This window comes from Zea mays, chromosome 7 (genome assembly GCF_902167145.1).
Source record: "Zea mays cultivar B73 chromosome 7, Zm-B73-REFERENCE-NAM-5.0, whole genome shotgun sequence".
NCBI classification, from domain to species: domain Eukaryota; kingdom Viridiplantae; phylum Streptophyta; class Magnoliopsida; order Poales; family Poaceae; genus Zea; species Zea mays.
This window is the reverse complement of record NC_050102.1, coordinates 179,413,215-179,427,765: the sequence shown is the minus strand read 5'-3', so window position 1 is coordinate 179,427,765 and position 14,551 is coordinate 179,413,215. Positions and strand designations below refer to the sequence as shown.

The 14,551-nt window shown below is 42.1% G+C and overlaps 1 protein-coding gene across 1 annotated transcript; it reads right to left on the bottom strand.

The window, feature by feature from the left end:
- Positions 1 to 6,647: 6,647 nt before the first annotated feature.
- On the bottom strand, positions 6,648 to 11,819 carry LOC103633506 (SAC3 family protein B). The gene is made up of 8 exons (XM_008655189.4): positions 11,490 to 11,819; positions 11,093 to 11,317; positions 10,767 to 11,005; positions 10,543 to 10,643; positions 10,121 to 10,213; positions 9,054 to 10,033; positions 8,847 to 8,961; positions 6,648 to 8,596 (listed from the first exon to the last, which is right to left on the bottom strand). Exons 1-8 carry the CDS (start codon positions 11,627 to 11,629, stop codon positions 6,809 to 6,811), a joined length of 3,681 nt encoding a protein of 1,226 aa, XP_008653411.1. The 5' UTR covers positions 11,630 to 11,819; the 3' UTR covers positions 6,648 to 6,808.
- Between the last annotated feature and the right edge of the window lie 2,732 nt (positions 11,820 to 14,551).

The window sequence follows — 14,551 nt, the reverse complement described above, 5'->3', positions numbered from 1 at the left end:
TGATTTTCAAAACTTATGGTCTGATTTATGTTATAATTATATTCCAAACTTTCATATAAAAGTGGGGGCAAGTTTTTAAAAGGTTAGTAAATATAAGAGCAATGAAGGGCGGGTCTGGTGCAGCGGTAGAGCCTATCGTCTGTAATCGGAAGGTCCCAGGTTTGAGCCCCACCCTCTGCATATTATGCAGGTAAGGCTTGGCGCATAAAGATACCCTTCCTCAGACCCTGCACGGTGCGGGCCTGCGGCATTGGGTACACCCTATTTAGTAATATTTAGTAAACAGAAGACCAATGGTGTGAACATTTTTTTGCAGGCTGAGTTAACACCGTTAAGTGGTGAAAGGGGCAAACTGGCTCTTCATTTCAAAAAAGGAGGGGCATACGTGCAGACTTTAAAAAACTGGGATAAAAACGGAGTTGCAACCCCGAGTAGGGGCAACCATCAATTGCCCCATAGAAGAAACATTCACAACAGTATTTTTGCCATATAAATATGTAAGCATGCTCTTGCTGCTTCAGTTTAATAATGATTCCAACCATATGGCAAAATAATTCCTAATGTATTTTTTCTTTCCAACAGAAAAGTACAAGGTAGCAAAAAAGACAATAAAGCGAGCTGTAAGTTTGGCAAAGGGTAGGGCGTACGAGGATGTTTACCAAAATCAGAGTACAAAGAAATGAGAGAATAATATATAGGTAGCATGACTAATGTCCATGAGAGAAAGACAAGGAACTTCAACCAAGTTAAGTGCATTAAGATTGAAATGGGGCAGCTCTTAGTGAAGAATGAGATCAGACATAGATAGCGGGAGTATTTTGACAAATTGTTCAATATTGAGAATGGGAACACAACCTTTCAGTCAACTGACTCTTTTGATGACACCAATAGACGCTTTGTGTGTAGGATCTAAGAATCTGAGGTTAGAGAGTCATTGAAAACGAGTATGTGGACATGGGTTTGTTCTTGTACTACCCATACCCGCAAACCCATGGGTTTTAAAACCCCGCCTTAAAATCAATATAACTTGTGAATGTCTCATAACACTACTAATTGAATATGTTCTAGTTGAAATGAACTACTTGTAACAAAGTTTAAGGTAAAGTTAGTTATCACTTGTTTCTTTTATCCATGCTTATTAATATATTGAATGTCATTTACGCGATGAATTATTTTTCATTTTGATGTTAGTAGGTATGGGAAACTCGTTGGGTACCCAAAACCAGCATGAGTAAGGGTTTGGGCAAAAATTCGTACCCGTCATGGGTATGGTTTTTTAGCGAGCGTGTTTTTTCTTCGTGGGTATGGTTTTGGGCAAGAGATACCAATGGGTTTTTACCCATTGCCATCTCTAGGTACCAATCTACAAGAACAAGAGAGATATTCGAGGTTGTACCACTTAACGAGGAATTAAGTTGTTGAGCCACAATATGAAACTATAATAGAGTCATTGAACATTGTTTGAGAGGAATAAAAAGGATCCCTATGAACCAATTTGGTTTCATGCACGAAAGGTCAACCATGGAAGCCATTTTCTTCATAAGATAAGTGATGGAGCAGTATAGGGAGCATTAGGACCTAGACATGGTTTTCATTAACTTGGAGAAGGCTTATGACAAAATAACAAGAAATGTTATGTGTGTTAAGGCCCATTAGGCCCAGGCCTACTGGCTATATATATTACCTACAATCCTTAGGGACTAATCATCAATTATCAATCCAAGGTTAGTAACATGGTATCAGAGGAGGTTACGATTAGGGTTTCCTAGTTTTCTAGCCATCGTCGCGGCCCTTGCATCCCCAGCCGCCGTCGCGGCCCTCCCTCCCCCAGCCGTCGTCGCGGCCATCTCCTGCGCTCTTCTGTGCGCGCGGCCAGCCGCTGTCGCGACCACCGCGCACTGTCCGCCCGCCCCTGCGCTCCTTTGCGCGCGCCAGCCGCCGTCGCGGCCACCGCACCGTTCGCCCGCCCCTGCGCTCCTTTGCTCCGTCTGCAGCGTCGCCCGTCTCTGCTCCGGCGTCGCGACCCTGACTCGCGGATCTGCCTCCATCTGCGCGCGTCCCTGCTACGTTTGCAGCGCCGCCCGCCTCTGCTCCACGGATCTGCCTCCGTCTGTGCGCGCCCCTGCTACGTCTGCAGCGCCTGACTCGCGGCTCTGCCTCCGTCTGCCTTTGCTCCATTAACCGTGCCATCCGCCCCTGCTCCGGCGTTGCAGCCCTGCATTCGCCAGCAGCACCGTCCGCCCCTACTCCGCCGTCGCGGCTCTGCCTCCGTCAGCAACGGCCCCTGCTCTGCTAGATTCTGTGTGTATTTGAGCCGAGTGCGGCCCTGGCTAGATCTATTTATCTGCTGTGACTGGGCACGGTTTCGTCCAAGACTGCAGCCGACGTATCTACTGTTCATCCGCTGCACCCGCTAGGGTTTCTTTTATTTGGTACCATCAAGCCAGTCTATTTCAGATCTGTTATTCTTCATTGTTTTATTGCTCCTCAATATGTCGGCCAACGCTATTGTTGTCAATATTGTGCTTGATGGGCATAATTACCCAGAATGGACCTTTTGTGTTCAGACTGCATTAAGAGGTCACGGTTTACTATTTCATTTGACTGAAGATTCTCCAGTTTTAGCAGCTGATAGAAGCAATGTTGCTGCAATCAAGACTTGGCAGATCAATGATGGCAAGGTAATGGCTGCAATGGTCAATAGCACTAAACCAACTATGATTATGAGTCTGTCCAAATTTACCACTTCTAAGGCTATCTGGTCACATCTGAAGGATCGATTTGTTCAGGATAGTGGTGCTCTTTTACATACCCTTATGCGGCAGACTCATGTGATTGAACAACATGATATGTCCATTGATGAATATTATTCCGCCTTTGATCGTCTTATGAGTGCATTGACCTCCATGGTGCCCGCTTGTACAGTTGTGCCTTGTCCAGCCCACAAGTTTATTGAGAAGTTCTTTACCTACAGATTTGTTATGGGAGTTCGACCTGAATTTGATTCCCTTCGTGCAATGCTGCTTCACAGTTTGGATACTCTCACCATGGCTCAGACATTGTCTGAATTGCTTGCTGAAGAGACTCGTCTGAAGTCTATGTCCTTTATTACTGGTGTGAGTTCTCGCAGTGTGTTGGCTGCTGCTCAGAGGTCTAGGAACACCTCCTTTCAGCCTTGTGAACACTGCAAAAAGACCACTCATCGGTCTGAGAACTGTTTTGCTAAGTTTCCAGAGAAGCTGGCTGATTTTCGTGTCCGTCGTGCTACTTGTGGTCGTGGTACAGGACCATCTCCTCGAGGCTCAGTTGCGGTTGCTGCTACTTCATCTGCTGGTGCTTTGTCATCATCTTGGGTTCTTGATTCTGGAGCTTCCTTTCATGTGACATCTGATCAGTCACGGCTGGCGTCTACTACACCTATCACCGAGGCGAGGGTACTTCTGTTCAGACTGCTGATGGTACATTATGTCATGTCACCCACAAGGGTTCTCTTTCTGATCCAACTTTTACTGTCCCAAATATATTTTTTGTACCTCAGTTATCCATGGATCTACTATCAGTTGGTCAAATTACCGATCACAATTGTTTTGTTGGATTTGATGACTCATCTTGTTTTGTACAGGATCGCAAAACAGGGGATGTGATTGGGACTGGTCGTCGCCGTAAATCTTCGCCTCGCCTCTACATCTTGGACACTTTGCGTCTTCCTTCATCCCCTACCACTACACCTCATGTGCTCGCTGCTTCGGGCCCCACGACGTCATTCGCCCAGTGGCATCATCGTCTGGGTCACTTATGAGGATCTCGTCTGTCTACTCTAATAAAGTCAGGATGTTTAGGCTCTACTCATATTGAGTCTAGTTTTCATTGTAAAGGGTGTCATCTTGGAAAACAAATACAGCTTCCATGTTTTACTAGTAATTCCCATTCTGCTAAACCTTTTGATCTAATTCACTCTGATGTTTGGGGTCCAACTCCGTTTATTTCTAAAGATGGTCATAAATATTATGTCATTTTTATTGATGATCATTCTCGTTATACTTGGATTTACTTCATGAAACGTCGCTCGGAATTGCCTTCTATTTACAAGTCCTTCACTCGCATGGTTCACACCCTGTTTTCTGCTACTATTAAAAAATTTCGTTCAGATTCTGGTGGTGAATTCCTATCTGATAATTTTCGCCAGATATTGACCATAGAGGGTACTCTAGCTCAACTTTCTTGTCCTGGTGCTCATGCCCAAAATGGTGTTGTTGAACGCAAACACTGTCATATTATTGAGAGTGCTCGTACTCTTTTGATATCTTCTTTTGTACCTTCGCACTTTTGGAGTGAAGTTGTTTCCACTGTCGTGTATCTCATTAATAGACAACCTTCATCTAAACTTTCTGGTAAATCACCGGGTAAAGTTCTTTTTGGGACTTCTCCACGATATGATCATCTTCGTGTGTTTGGATGTATATGCTGTGTCTTGCTACTATTATTTTTCTTCATACTATAAAGTACTCCATCAATCAAGTTTCTTTTCTCAGAAAGCTGAAACTGCAGGATGGTGTAATGATTATGGAATAGTGAGGGTTCCAAGGTCGATCGCCGTTGTCATCATTATTAAAGCTTGCTTGCTCTCCCTCCCTCTCTCTCTGTGAATAAAGTTCTGCCAAAGTGGAGGTAACTTTATGGAGTAGTAGAACAATAGACTAGCATTTGAGCTGTGATAGAAAATTGGCTAATCGGAAGTGTGAAGAAAAGTGGGAGGACAAGCTAGGCAAATGGCTGTAAGGACAAAGTAAACTTTCCTAAAGTACTGCTGATAAAGTGATAAAAAGGAATGCTGGCTATCTTGTTGGTCCCAAAACTGACATATCATTTCAGATTGAACTGATGATTGCTGAATTACTATGGTCGTACCTGCATTTTGTCGATTTTATTTTGATTTGGTCCAAAGGTGACTATAGTTTGGATGGTCCCCTTATCATAACCTCCTACTTTTCCACCCCAACATTTCCTCCAGTTTAGAAACACTATATACTTATACAACGAAACCAGGCTGCTAATAGCTGTTTCCCGTTCTCATGCTTTTTTTTATGTACTCCCTCCGTACATAAATATATGACACCGTTGACTTTTTTAAAAAAAAACTTTGACCACTCATTTTATTTTAAAAAAAATGAGTTATAGTTTATTTTGTTATGATTTGTTTTATCACTTACGGTTGTTTGAGTGTGACTTAAAATTTTACATTTTCAAATAAATATGTTCAATAAAACGAATGGTCAAAGTTTTGAAAAAAAAGTCAACAGCATCATATATTTATTTGTGAACTGAGGTAGTATATTATTTTGTCCTGTGGTACGAATCGTCATTTATGCCATGCTTGGGGCAATAAAAAAAAACTACCTTAATTTAGCATGACTGCTAGAACTTTTTCAGTTATGAACCAATGATAAATATGCGATTTTTCTTGCTGGGCTTTATCTGTGTCGCTAATGCTAAATTCTTCCTTGTTTCCTACAGGTTGCCACGTATCAAGATCCTCGAGATGCCTGCTCAGCAATCGCTGCAGAGTCATACAAACTATGGCTGGAGCACGAAAATAGGACAGATGATATAACGATAATCATTGTGCATATCTGAGACATGGAAAGTGTAGGTGCACCAAAATTTTAAGTTCTGCAAGCATAAACAGAAGTAACTTATTCAGTGACTGGCTGAAAATTTGTTGTTCTTCCCAAAATTTACTGTCAGGCCCTGCAGGGAGTGACAAAGCGGACTACGGTAGCGTGGGAGCGTCAATAGCTGTGCACACAATACAGTCAGAGGTACCTGTATTTGTAGAATCAGAAGCAAGTCACATGAACAGATCTGCTCTCCAACGGAACGAAGCCTCTCATGTGTTGCTCTTTCTCCTATGCACCCTTTGCCGATGCATGGCAGAATATCAGATGCTTCCAAGCCCGTGCAAAGCGAGCAGCGAGCTGCATCACAACCGGTGCAAACTTGGCATCAAATGGACGGGGGTACTGGATTGGTCTATGCAGCAAAGCATCCCACCTCCAACCTCCTGATGAAAGTGGAGGTAAATCTGATAATCTTCTAAATCCTTTGCTATGAAGGAGAAATTGCAAACCAGCTCACAATAAGTGTGCACATTCTATTGCAGAATGGAAGTTGAATGACAAAAGGAGGCCTCGCAATAACCCACCGCCATCCTCCGTAAGATATTTGTCTAGAGACCTTATTCTTTTCTGTTAGATTTTTGGAGGAACCATTATTGTTATTGAGAGGCCGTTGTCTTTTGCAGAGAGCTACTAACCGTACAATGGATGTGATGTCTGCCAGCAGCAAATCTCGTGTTGCTGCTCTTGTTTTGGTAGAGCATCTGCTGCTGCCGACGATGCAAGGTTTCTGATCCTGTGTGGGATCTAGCCATGAGCAAGGTTTCCGTGGAATGGAGTGTAGTTAGGTGGGTGTCAATGTATGTTTGGAGCTAAACCCATATCTGCGATCATTTTAGTTTATTTTTGTAATTTAAATGTCTTGGGTCTGCCTGGCACGATTATACTGACAGAACGTGTTTAGATCTTGCTCGTGGCCTACCGTGCTGGTCTGACCCAAATCGTGCTTTAGGTACTTTACTGACAATGACATGATTCGAGAAGAAAAATGACGCTTCTATATTTCATTCCTGCCAAACAAGAACGCTTTAACTTGGCAGTGTTAGTTTTCACTTCCACAAAATCTAGCTTTACAAGTTACAACAAATGTGGAAGGATGGTGTAACAAAACCCTTCCAGCCTTACTACGGGGCTCAAAAGTATATGGAAAGTGTCTCATCGATCCTGTCCTGCAGCTTGGTGCACTGCTCCAGTAGCCGGGAAAGCTTGTCGTCCGTCTCGATGGGCATCACCTCGCCCAACTCTACTCTTAGCTGGGAAAGCTTGTCGTCTGTCTCGATGGGCATCACCTCTCCCAACTCTACTCTTCTTGGTATGTACATTTCATCAACTCCATGCACGCCGTTGTTGTCAGCAAGTGCCTGAGGTTCTTCATGAACATGCACAGGCAGTCGTGGTGCCAGAGTTACGGGCTGCGCATCAACAGCATCGAGGTCACAACTGATCTCAATGATTTCGTCTAGTGTGATGCCGGTTGAAACAGCAGGCATCATGATGTGATCCACAGCATCGCTGCTGGCGGTGTTAGCAGTAAGCCCTTGTGTGGTACCATTTGAGCCAGCTGCTGCAGGAGCCTGATACAGGTGCTGAGTCAGAACATAAGCTTCGGAGAACTTTCCGGTAGAGAGCTTTGCTAGCCTCCAGTTGTAAATACGACGGAAGATCGCCACCCATCTGGGAGCGAGATAGTAAGACGAATCCCGGAGTTCAAGGCCAACACAATTCTGCACCATAACATTCACTTCGGTGACCACCTGGCTTTCATCTAACAGCCGGGCTGATTCGGTCAAGTATCTCGCCAAGCACTCCTCAAGTAACTTCTTCTGATCCTGGATCTGCTTGCCCATGTGAGAACCATGGTTTAGCCAAGATAGATCGTAACTGAACTCTGGAATCTTGCAGCTATTAATGGCTGCAAGCAGTGGCTGGATCCTTGATGGCGAAGACCATCCAATGCTAGGCAAGAACATTTCTGCATATATCCTCTCATTGCTTGTTCTCTCCAGAAGATCAATCTCGGGAGCTGGCCATTGGCTACGGTTTGCGTTTGCTGCAGCCAAAATCTCTTCTGCAAGTTGATTGACAGCATTGTTGAATACTGAAATGCAATCGCCAGGACCAGCTCCAGGTGCAACATGGGTGTTAAGCAGCTCAAGTTGTGGATTCAAGTATTCCAGAAGCAATTCATGGGTCTTCACAAGAGTGACATCAGGCTGCACTGGCAAACTACTTACCAGCCACTTCAGGCCCTCACGCAGTTTGTCATCATCAAAGAAACCATTGGCATGGTCTTCTGTGTAGTTTTCAACAAGAAAAATAACCAAAGACAAACCGATCTTTCCTCTGTTAAGACCATTGAGGCCAAGCATGTTGATGATGTACTTTGACGCATACTCATATCCTTCGTTATATGTATCGCCACTGAAAATCAGAAGGGGAAGATTGGATTCATCTGGTATGTAGGCTAAAAGACTGTTAAACCGTTCCTTCTGCATTTCCCATGAAATGCTTTCAGACACTACAAATACTATACAACTTGTACTGTTAGCAATATCATTATCAATAACTTGCTGATCGCTGGCCCTAACAACAGACAAACAACATGCATTTGGAAAACTGATCCACTCTGTCCAAATTGATAGGCCTGCTGAAGAAACAACCAATCCAATATCTCCGATTCCATAACCCATGAGCTTTCTAAGTAACCATTTTGAGACAAAACTGTTGGTCTGGGATTCCATACCCGGTGGAACAAGTACAAGCAACTTCCAGCAGAGGCATCTAGCATCAGGGTTATTTTCATTTAGAATGGGACCAGACAACTCCGAAACATTTAGCCGTGACCAGGACCTTTGCTTTCTTGCTTGTCTTTCTTTAAAGGCGTGGCCAATATCTAGTTCTTCGACTGCTAGCTTAGACACCTTCATAGTAGTATAGTACACAAGTCTTAATCATTATCACTTTTTAACAACACTAGAAAAAATCACTAAAACATCAGTTCACACAGAAATTTCACCAAAGTTCGATGATTTATCAATTAATAATAGAGGTACACAATTCCATCCAATTTAATTTTTATCTTGCAGAAAGTGATATTTATAATGCAGCGAGAGAAGAAAAGTGATACCTCAATTTACTGATACTGGAAAAAAAAACTATGACATGTCTTACCGTTGTACTTTTATGAACTGGTGGGCCAAGTGATAGAGAACACAATGCTGCAACAGCAAGAGCATTCTTCTGCTCCCTAAGTAATCGCTTGTCAGCAGCATGCTGCCTCCATTTCCTGAAACACCACAATAGGAATCAAGCTTTTATAAGTTACCACCAAAGTTCTACTGATGGGAGCATAAACGAATAGAACAAGTATAAAAGAACCTCAGTATTGCTTTCAGGTTTTCATCAGAAATTAGTTTCTTTGCGGGCATAACAATTGGTAACCAATCATCATTTGTGCCGTTACTAATACTATGATCCTCATATTCCTCATGATAGGACAAAGGGGAGCTAATAGGCAATCCAGCTCCAATAACCAGACATTCATGATCTGGTGGAGTTCCCTCATCCATATCTGCACCGATGCCAGAAACATGTGCCCTGAAGTCATCTTCCGCTCCATACATACTGGAGTAATTTAAAGACATGCTATCTGCAAGAGGATGTGAAATAATTGGTTCTGCCAGAGCATTGGCGTTTTGCGTGTTAGCTTGTGACCACAGTATGTCTGTTTGCATCTCTACCTTCTGAGGGATCTCAGCAACACCACTATCCTGGTCTTCAGCTATAAGGTCATTAACCAATTTGGTCTTGCCTTCAGCTTTTGGTGAAGCTACTTTTGGTGTTTTTGACAGTATGTCCCTCTTGCCAGTACGTGGAGAAACAGCAGTAAGGACAGATGAAAACCTGTCTTTTCTACCATCAGTTGGGGAGAGAGGCTTTGGATGTGTTGAACTGAATAGTTTACTGGCAGCTCTTGGAGAGAAAGGATCTGAAAACAATGGGCTAATCTGTCTGTCAGGAGTGATTGAAATAGGCCCAGGAAATGATGGATCCAAATCCATTCTGCCATCAGGAGGAATCGCAGGAGCATTCTGTGGTAGAAATAGATCTCTTTTGCCAGCAACTGGTTGACCAGTATATGGAAAGACAGTCTTTTCTTTGCTAGTTGGAGCACAATCTGGCCCAGAAGAAACATCATCAACGACCCTCTGCGATTTTTTAGAATGCACAAGATGTGAACAGCCAGATGGGAAATCACTTTCACTGTTAAGAAAAGGTCCTTCTTTGACTAAGTACAGTTCTTCATACTGCCTCAACCCAAAACCATGGTATTCTAATAGATTTTCAACATCCTCGTCCTTGAAAGAGAAAATGAAGGCATATAAGGATTTCACAAGTTCCCAGTTCAGAATTAGTTTCTGTCCAAAGGAAGAAAACACACTAACCTCCATAGCAAGCCACACCACAACCTGCGAAATAGGGATGCCTTGGCCATTCTGAAGACCACTGTGCAAGGAAGCGAGTGCTTGCCTCCTTAGCTGGGAAGAGAGTTCGCTTGTTAAATTTACAAAAAAAAAAGTGCACTTGAAATTGAACAGCAGCCTACTACATGAAAGTACACCGAAGTAGTGATTTAGAAGTACTGAAAGACACTGCTATCACAAAATGATCTAATGCTAATAACCAAATAATGTGTAACAACATGCACTCATTAAGTCACGATGAATTAAGTTCAGAGGATTTTAAAGTTAGAAATTCCAATGTGATGCTCAAGATTTTAGATAATTAGACAGGTTACGTGGTTCTTTGTCCACTCCTTTAGATAAATAATGTCATACTGCAAGCTTACAAGGAATGTAGTATGTACCTTTTTAACAGCGAGAAGCTCAGTAGTTAGGTTTCTGTCTCCGTCCAATCTTTCATACCTATCAAGATCTCCTTTTCTCTCACGCTCTGCCCTCTCAGGTTCTAAAGGGAAACAAGGATATATATGCAAAAGATATATTAGTTCTGTATGTTTAGAGGAAGGTATATAGAAAAGGCAATTTGAATAACTAAATAGTATCGTGTGAAGACGATCTAAGGAAGAACCTGGGCACATATCAGGGCAAAGCCCAACTATTGCAGCCAAAGCTGTGGAATCCATGTCAACCAAAGTATTGTCATCGGTGTCATCATTTGTTCTCAAAGGAGTTCTTCCCACTGATGTGGCTTGTTTGGACTTATCTGCAGAGCTTTTAACTGTTTTCACAAAATCATTAGTATTTTGTACTGGCCTGCTTAATTCAACGTGGAAACGAGCCAGCCGCTTGGCTTTTGCTTGTTCCTCCCTGCACAAAATGCTTCATGAGTAACGCCAACAGGCAACATACCTAATCATTAATTAAGTGAAAAGCCATCTAGTGGATAATAAGTACCTCTCAAGTTCAGTTGAAGGGGTCAAATGATCATCATCAGTAGCATCCAAAGAAGAGATCCCTGTTCTTCTGGTAGCACTAAGGATAGAAGGCTTTGGTGGAGAAATAGCTAACGTGTTTAGTTCATTGGAGTCTGAAAGATGAGACATCTGTTGTGATGGTGAACATGCACCACCAATGCGTGATTGTATTTGATTTCTGAACTTGGAAAAGGATGCATCAGACCTGTAATAATTGCACAAAAAACAACTATTAGTATCAATGATCAACAGGCACAATAAGAGCTCTCACTTTTTTTGCTAACTACTGCTGCATGTTAAAATGTTAGCACTACCCAAAATCAACACTCTAACCAAAACTAACATGAAACGAAACAAATTCAAAGAAAAAAAATTACTTCTGGACATCAGCATATGCATGAAGATTCTGGACTGAGTTGTTGCTGCCAAAATCTACAGATGATGACCTGATATTGCCTCTGGTATCCGATGGTGGTGACTTGACCATGCGTGTGAACTCTGATGCAGGTGATCGCATCCTTTTTGAGGCTTCAACATTTTCATCATTGATGGTATCCGAATAGTCAACCAGTCTGCAAACAGAGCAGGGGGGATATTGCTCACGTTAGCTGAAAGCCCATAGTAAATCAGTCGTGGCACAGGGCTGTTAGGTTGTGCGTCCAGGCAGCAGCCCCCAGACCATTGATTCTGATCGCCTCGCGGCTGGGATATGTTGCCTAGCAGACATTTGCCTGCGAGGCCATACCTCTTCCTAATTTAACATTTCCAGAAAACCATGGGACAAAATGAAGACAACAAAAAATATTGGTAGGAAATGAAATAAAAAATCAATCCGTTCGAAAAATTGAACACAGCGACAGAAAAACGGAAAAACTAAAATAAATGTTAATATCATATAAACTTGAATAAGGGACTAATGGTTCTGAATAAAACAAACCAAAGTGCAACAAGAAAACTCCAGGAAACTAACTACTCATAAACAGAAGAAATTGTTACATGGTTCCCCTGTTCGAGGATGCAACTTCGTTTTTGCTCCTGTTTTTTAAAGTTTGCATGTATGCCCGTAGTTTTTTTAAAACTAACACCTAGTTTGCCCCTATTCCATTATCAGCACTTAGCGGTGTTAAATCAGTCCACAAAGATACCCATGCACCATTGCGCTCTTTTTATTAAATGTTTATAAACTTGCCCCATTTTAATATGAAAGTTTGGAATATAATTATAACATAAATTTGATCACAAATTTTAAAAACCAAAATTTTGACTTTGGATTTAAAATATTTTGAAAAAATTGATGAAAATGAATTGAATTTAATATTAAAAGTTTGGGGGGTGGCAAGACTATAATTTTAAAATGTTTTAGTTTTAATATATTTTCAAAATTGTAAATAAATTGTTCTCGGTTTGTCGAAATTTAATGCCAAAATCATTTTTTATCGATTTCGAAATATTTTTAATTCAAAGCTCAAATATTGATTTTCAAAACTTATGGTCTGATTTATGTTATAATTATATTCCAAACTTTCATATAAAAGTGGGGGCAAATTTTTAAAAGGTTAGTAAACAGAAGAGCAATGAAGGGCGGGTCTGGTGCAGCGGTAGAGCCTATCGTCCGTAATCGGAAGGTCCCAGATTTGAGCCCCACCCTCTGCATATTATGCAGGTAAGGCTTGGCGCATAAAGATACCCTTCCTCAGACCCTGCACGGTGCGGGCCTGCGGCATTAGGTACGCCCTATTTAGTAATATTTAGTAAACAGAAGACCAATGGTGTGAACATTTTTTTGCAGGCTGAGTTAACACTGTTAAGTGGTGAAAGGGGCAAACTGGCTCTTCATTTCAAAAAAGGAGGGGCATACGTGCGAACTTTAAAAAACTGGGATAAACACGGAGTTGCAACCCCGAGTAGGGGCAACCATCAATTGCCCCATAGAAGAAACATTCACAACAGTATTTTTGCCATATAAATATGTAAGCATGCTCTTGCTGCTTCAGTTTAATAATGATTCCAACCATATGGCAAAATAATTCCTAATGGATTTTTTCTTTCCAACAGAAAAGTACAAGGTAGCAAAAAAGACAATAAAGCGAGCTGTAAGTTTGGCAAAGGGTAGGGCGTACGAGGATGTTTACCAAAATCAGAGTACAAAGAAATGAGAGAATAATATATAGGTAGGATGACTAATGTCCGTGAGAGAAAGACAAGGAACTTCAACCAAGTTAAGTGCATTAAGATTGAAATGGGGCAGCTCTTAGTGAAGAATGAGATCAGACATAGATAGCGGGAGTATTTTGACAAATTGTTCAATATTGAGAATGGGAACACAACCTTTCAGTCGAATGACTCTTTTGATGACACCAATAGACGCTTTGTGTGTAGGATCTAAGAATCTGAGGTTAGAGAGTCATTGAAAACGAGTATGTGGACATGGGTTTGTTCTTGTACTACCCATACCCGCAAACCCATGGATTTTAAAACCCCGCCTTAAAATCAACATAACTTGTGAATGTCTCATAACACTACTAATTGAATATGTTCTAGTTGAAATGAACTACTTGTAACGAAGTTTAAGGTAAAGTTAGTTATCACTTGTTTCTTTTATCCATGCTTATTAATATATTGAATGTCATTTACGCGATGAATTATTTTTCATTTTGATGTTAGTAGGTATGGGAAACTCGTTGGGTACCAAAACCAGCATGAGTAAGGGTTTGGGCAAAAATTTGTACCCGTCATGGGTATGGTTTTTTAGCGAGCGTGTTTTTTCTTCGTGGGTATGGTTTTGGGCAAGAGATACCAATGGTTTTTACCCATTGCCATCTCTAGGTACCAATCTACAAGAACAAGAGAGATATTCGAGGTTGTACCACTTAACGAGGAATTAAGTTGTTGAGCCACAATATGAAACTATAATAGAGTCATTGAACATTGTTTGAGAGGAATAAAAAGGATCCCTATGAACCAATTTGGTTTCATGCACGAAAGGTCAACCATGGAAGCCATTTTCTTCATAAGATAAGTGATGGAGCAGTATAGGGAGCATTAGGACCTAGACATGGTTTTCATTAACTTGGAGAAGGCTTATGACAAAATAACAAGAAATGTTATGTGTGTTAAGGCCCATTAGGCCCAGGCCTACTAGCTATATATATTACTTACAACCCTTAGGGACTAATCATCAATTATCAATCCAAGGTTAGTAACATGGTATCAGAGGAGGTTACGATTAGGGTTTCCTAGTTTTCTAGCCGCCTTCGCGGCCCTTGCATCCCCAGCCGCCGTCGCGGCCCTCCCTCCCCCAGCCGTCGTCGCGGCCATCTCCTGCGCTCTTCTGCGCGCGCGGCCAGCCGCTGTCGCGGCCACCGCGCACTGTCCGCTCGCCCCTGCGCTCCTTTGCGCGCGCCAGCCGCCGTCGCGGCCACTGCACCGTTCGCCCGCC

Excerpts from the sequence above, each read along its gene's own strand:
- LOC103633506 (XM_008655189.4), bottom strand. The coding sequence starts at position 11,629 with ATGCGATCACCTGCATCAGAGTTCACACGCATGGTCAAGTCACCACCA. Across the intron at positions 11,318-11,489 it reads GCATATGCTGATGTCCAGAA|GTCTGATGCATCCTTTTCCA; the intron begins GTAATTTTTTTT and ends CAATTATTACAG. Across the intron at positions 11,006-11,092 it reads CCTTCAACTGAACTTGAGAG|GGAGGAACAAGCAAAAGCCA; the intron begins GTACTTATTATC and ends CATTTTGTGCAG.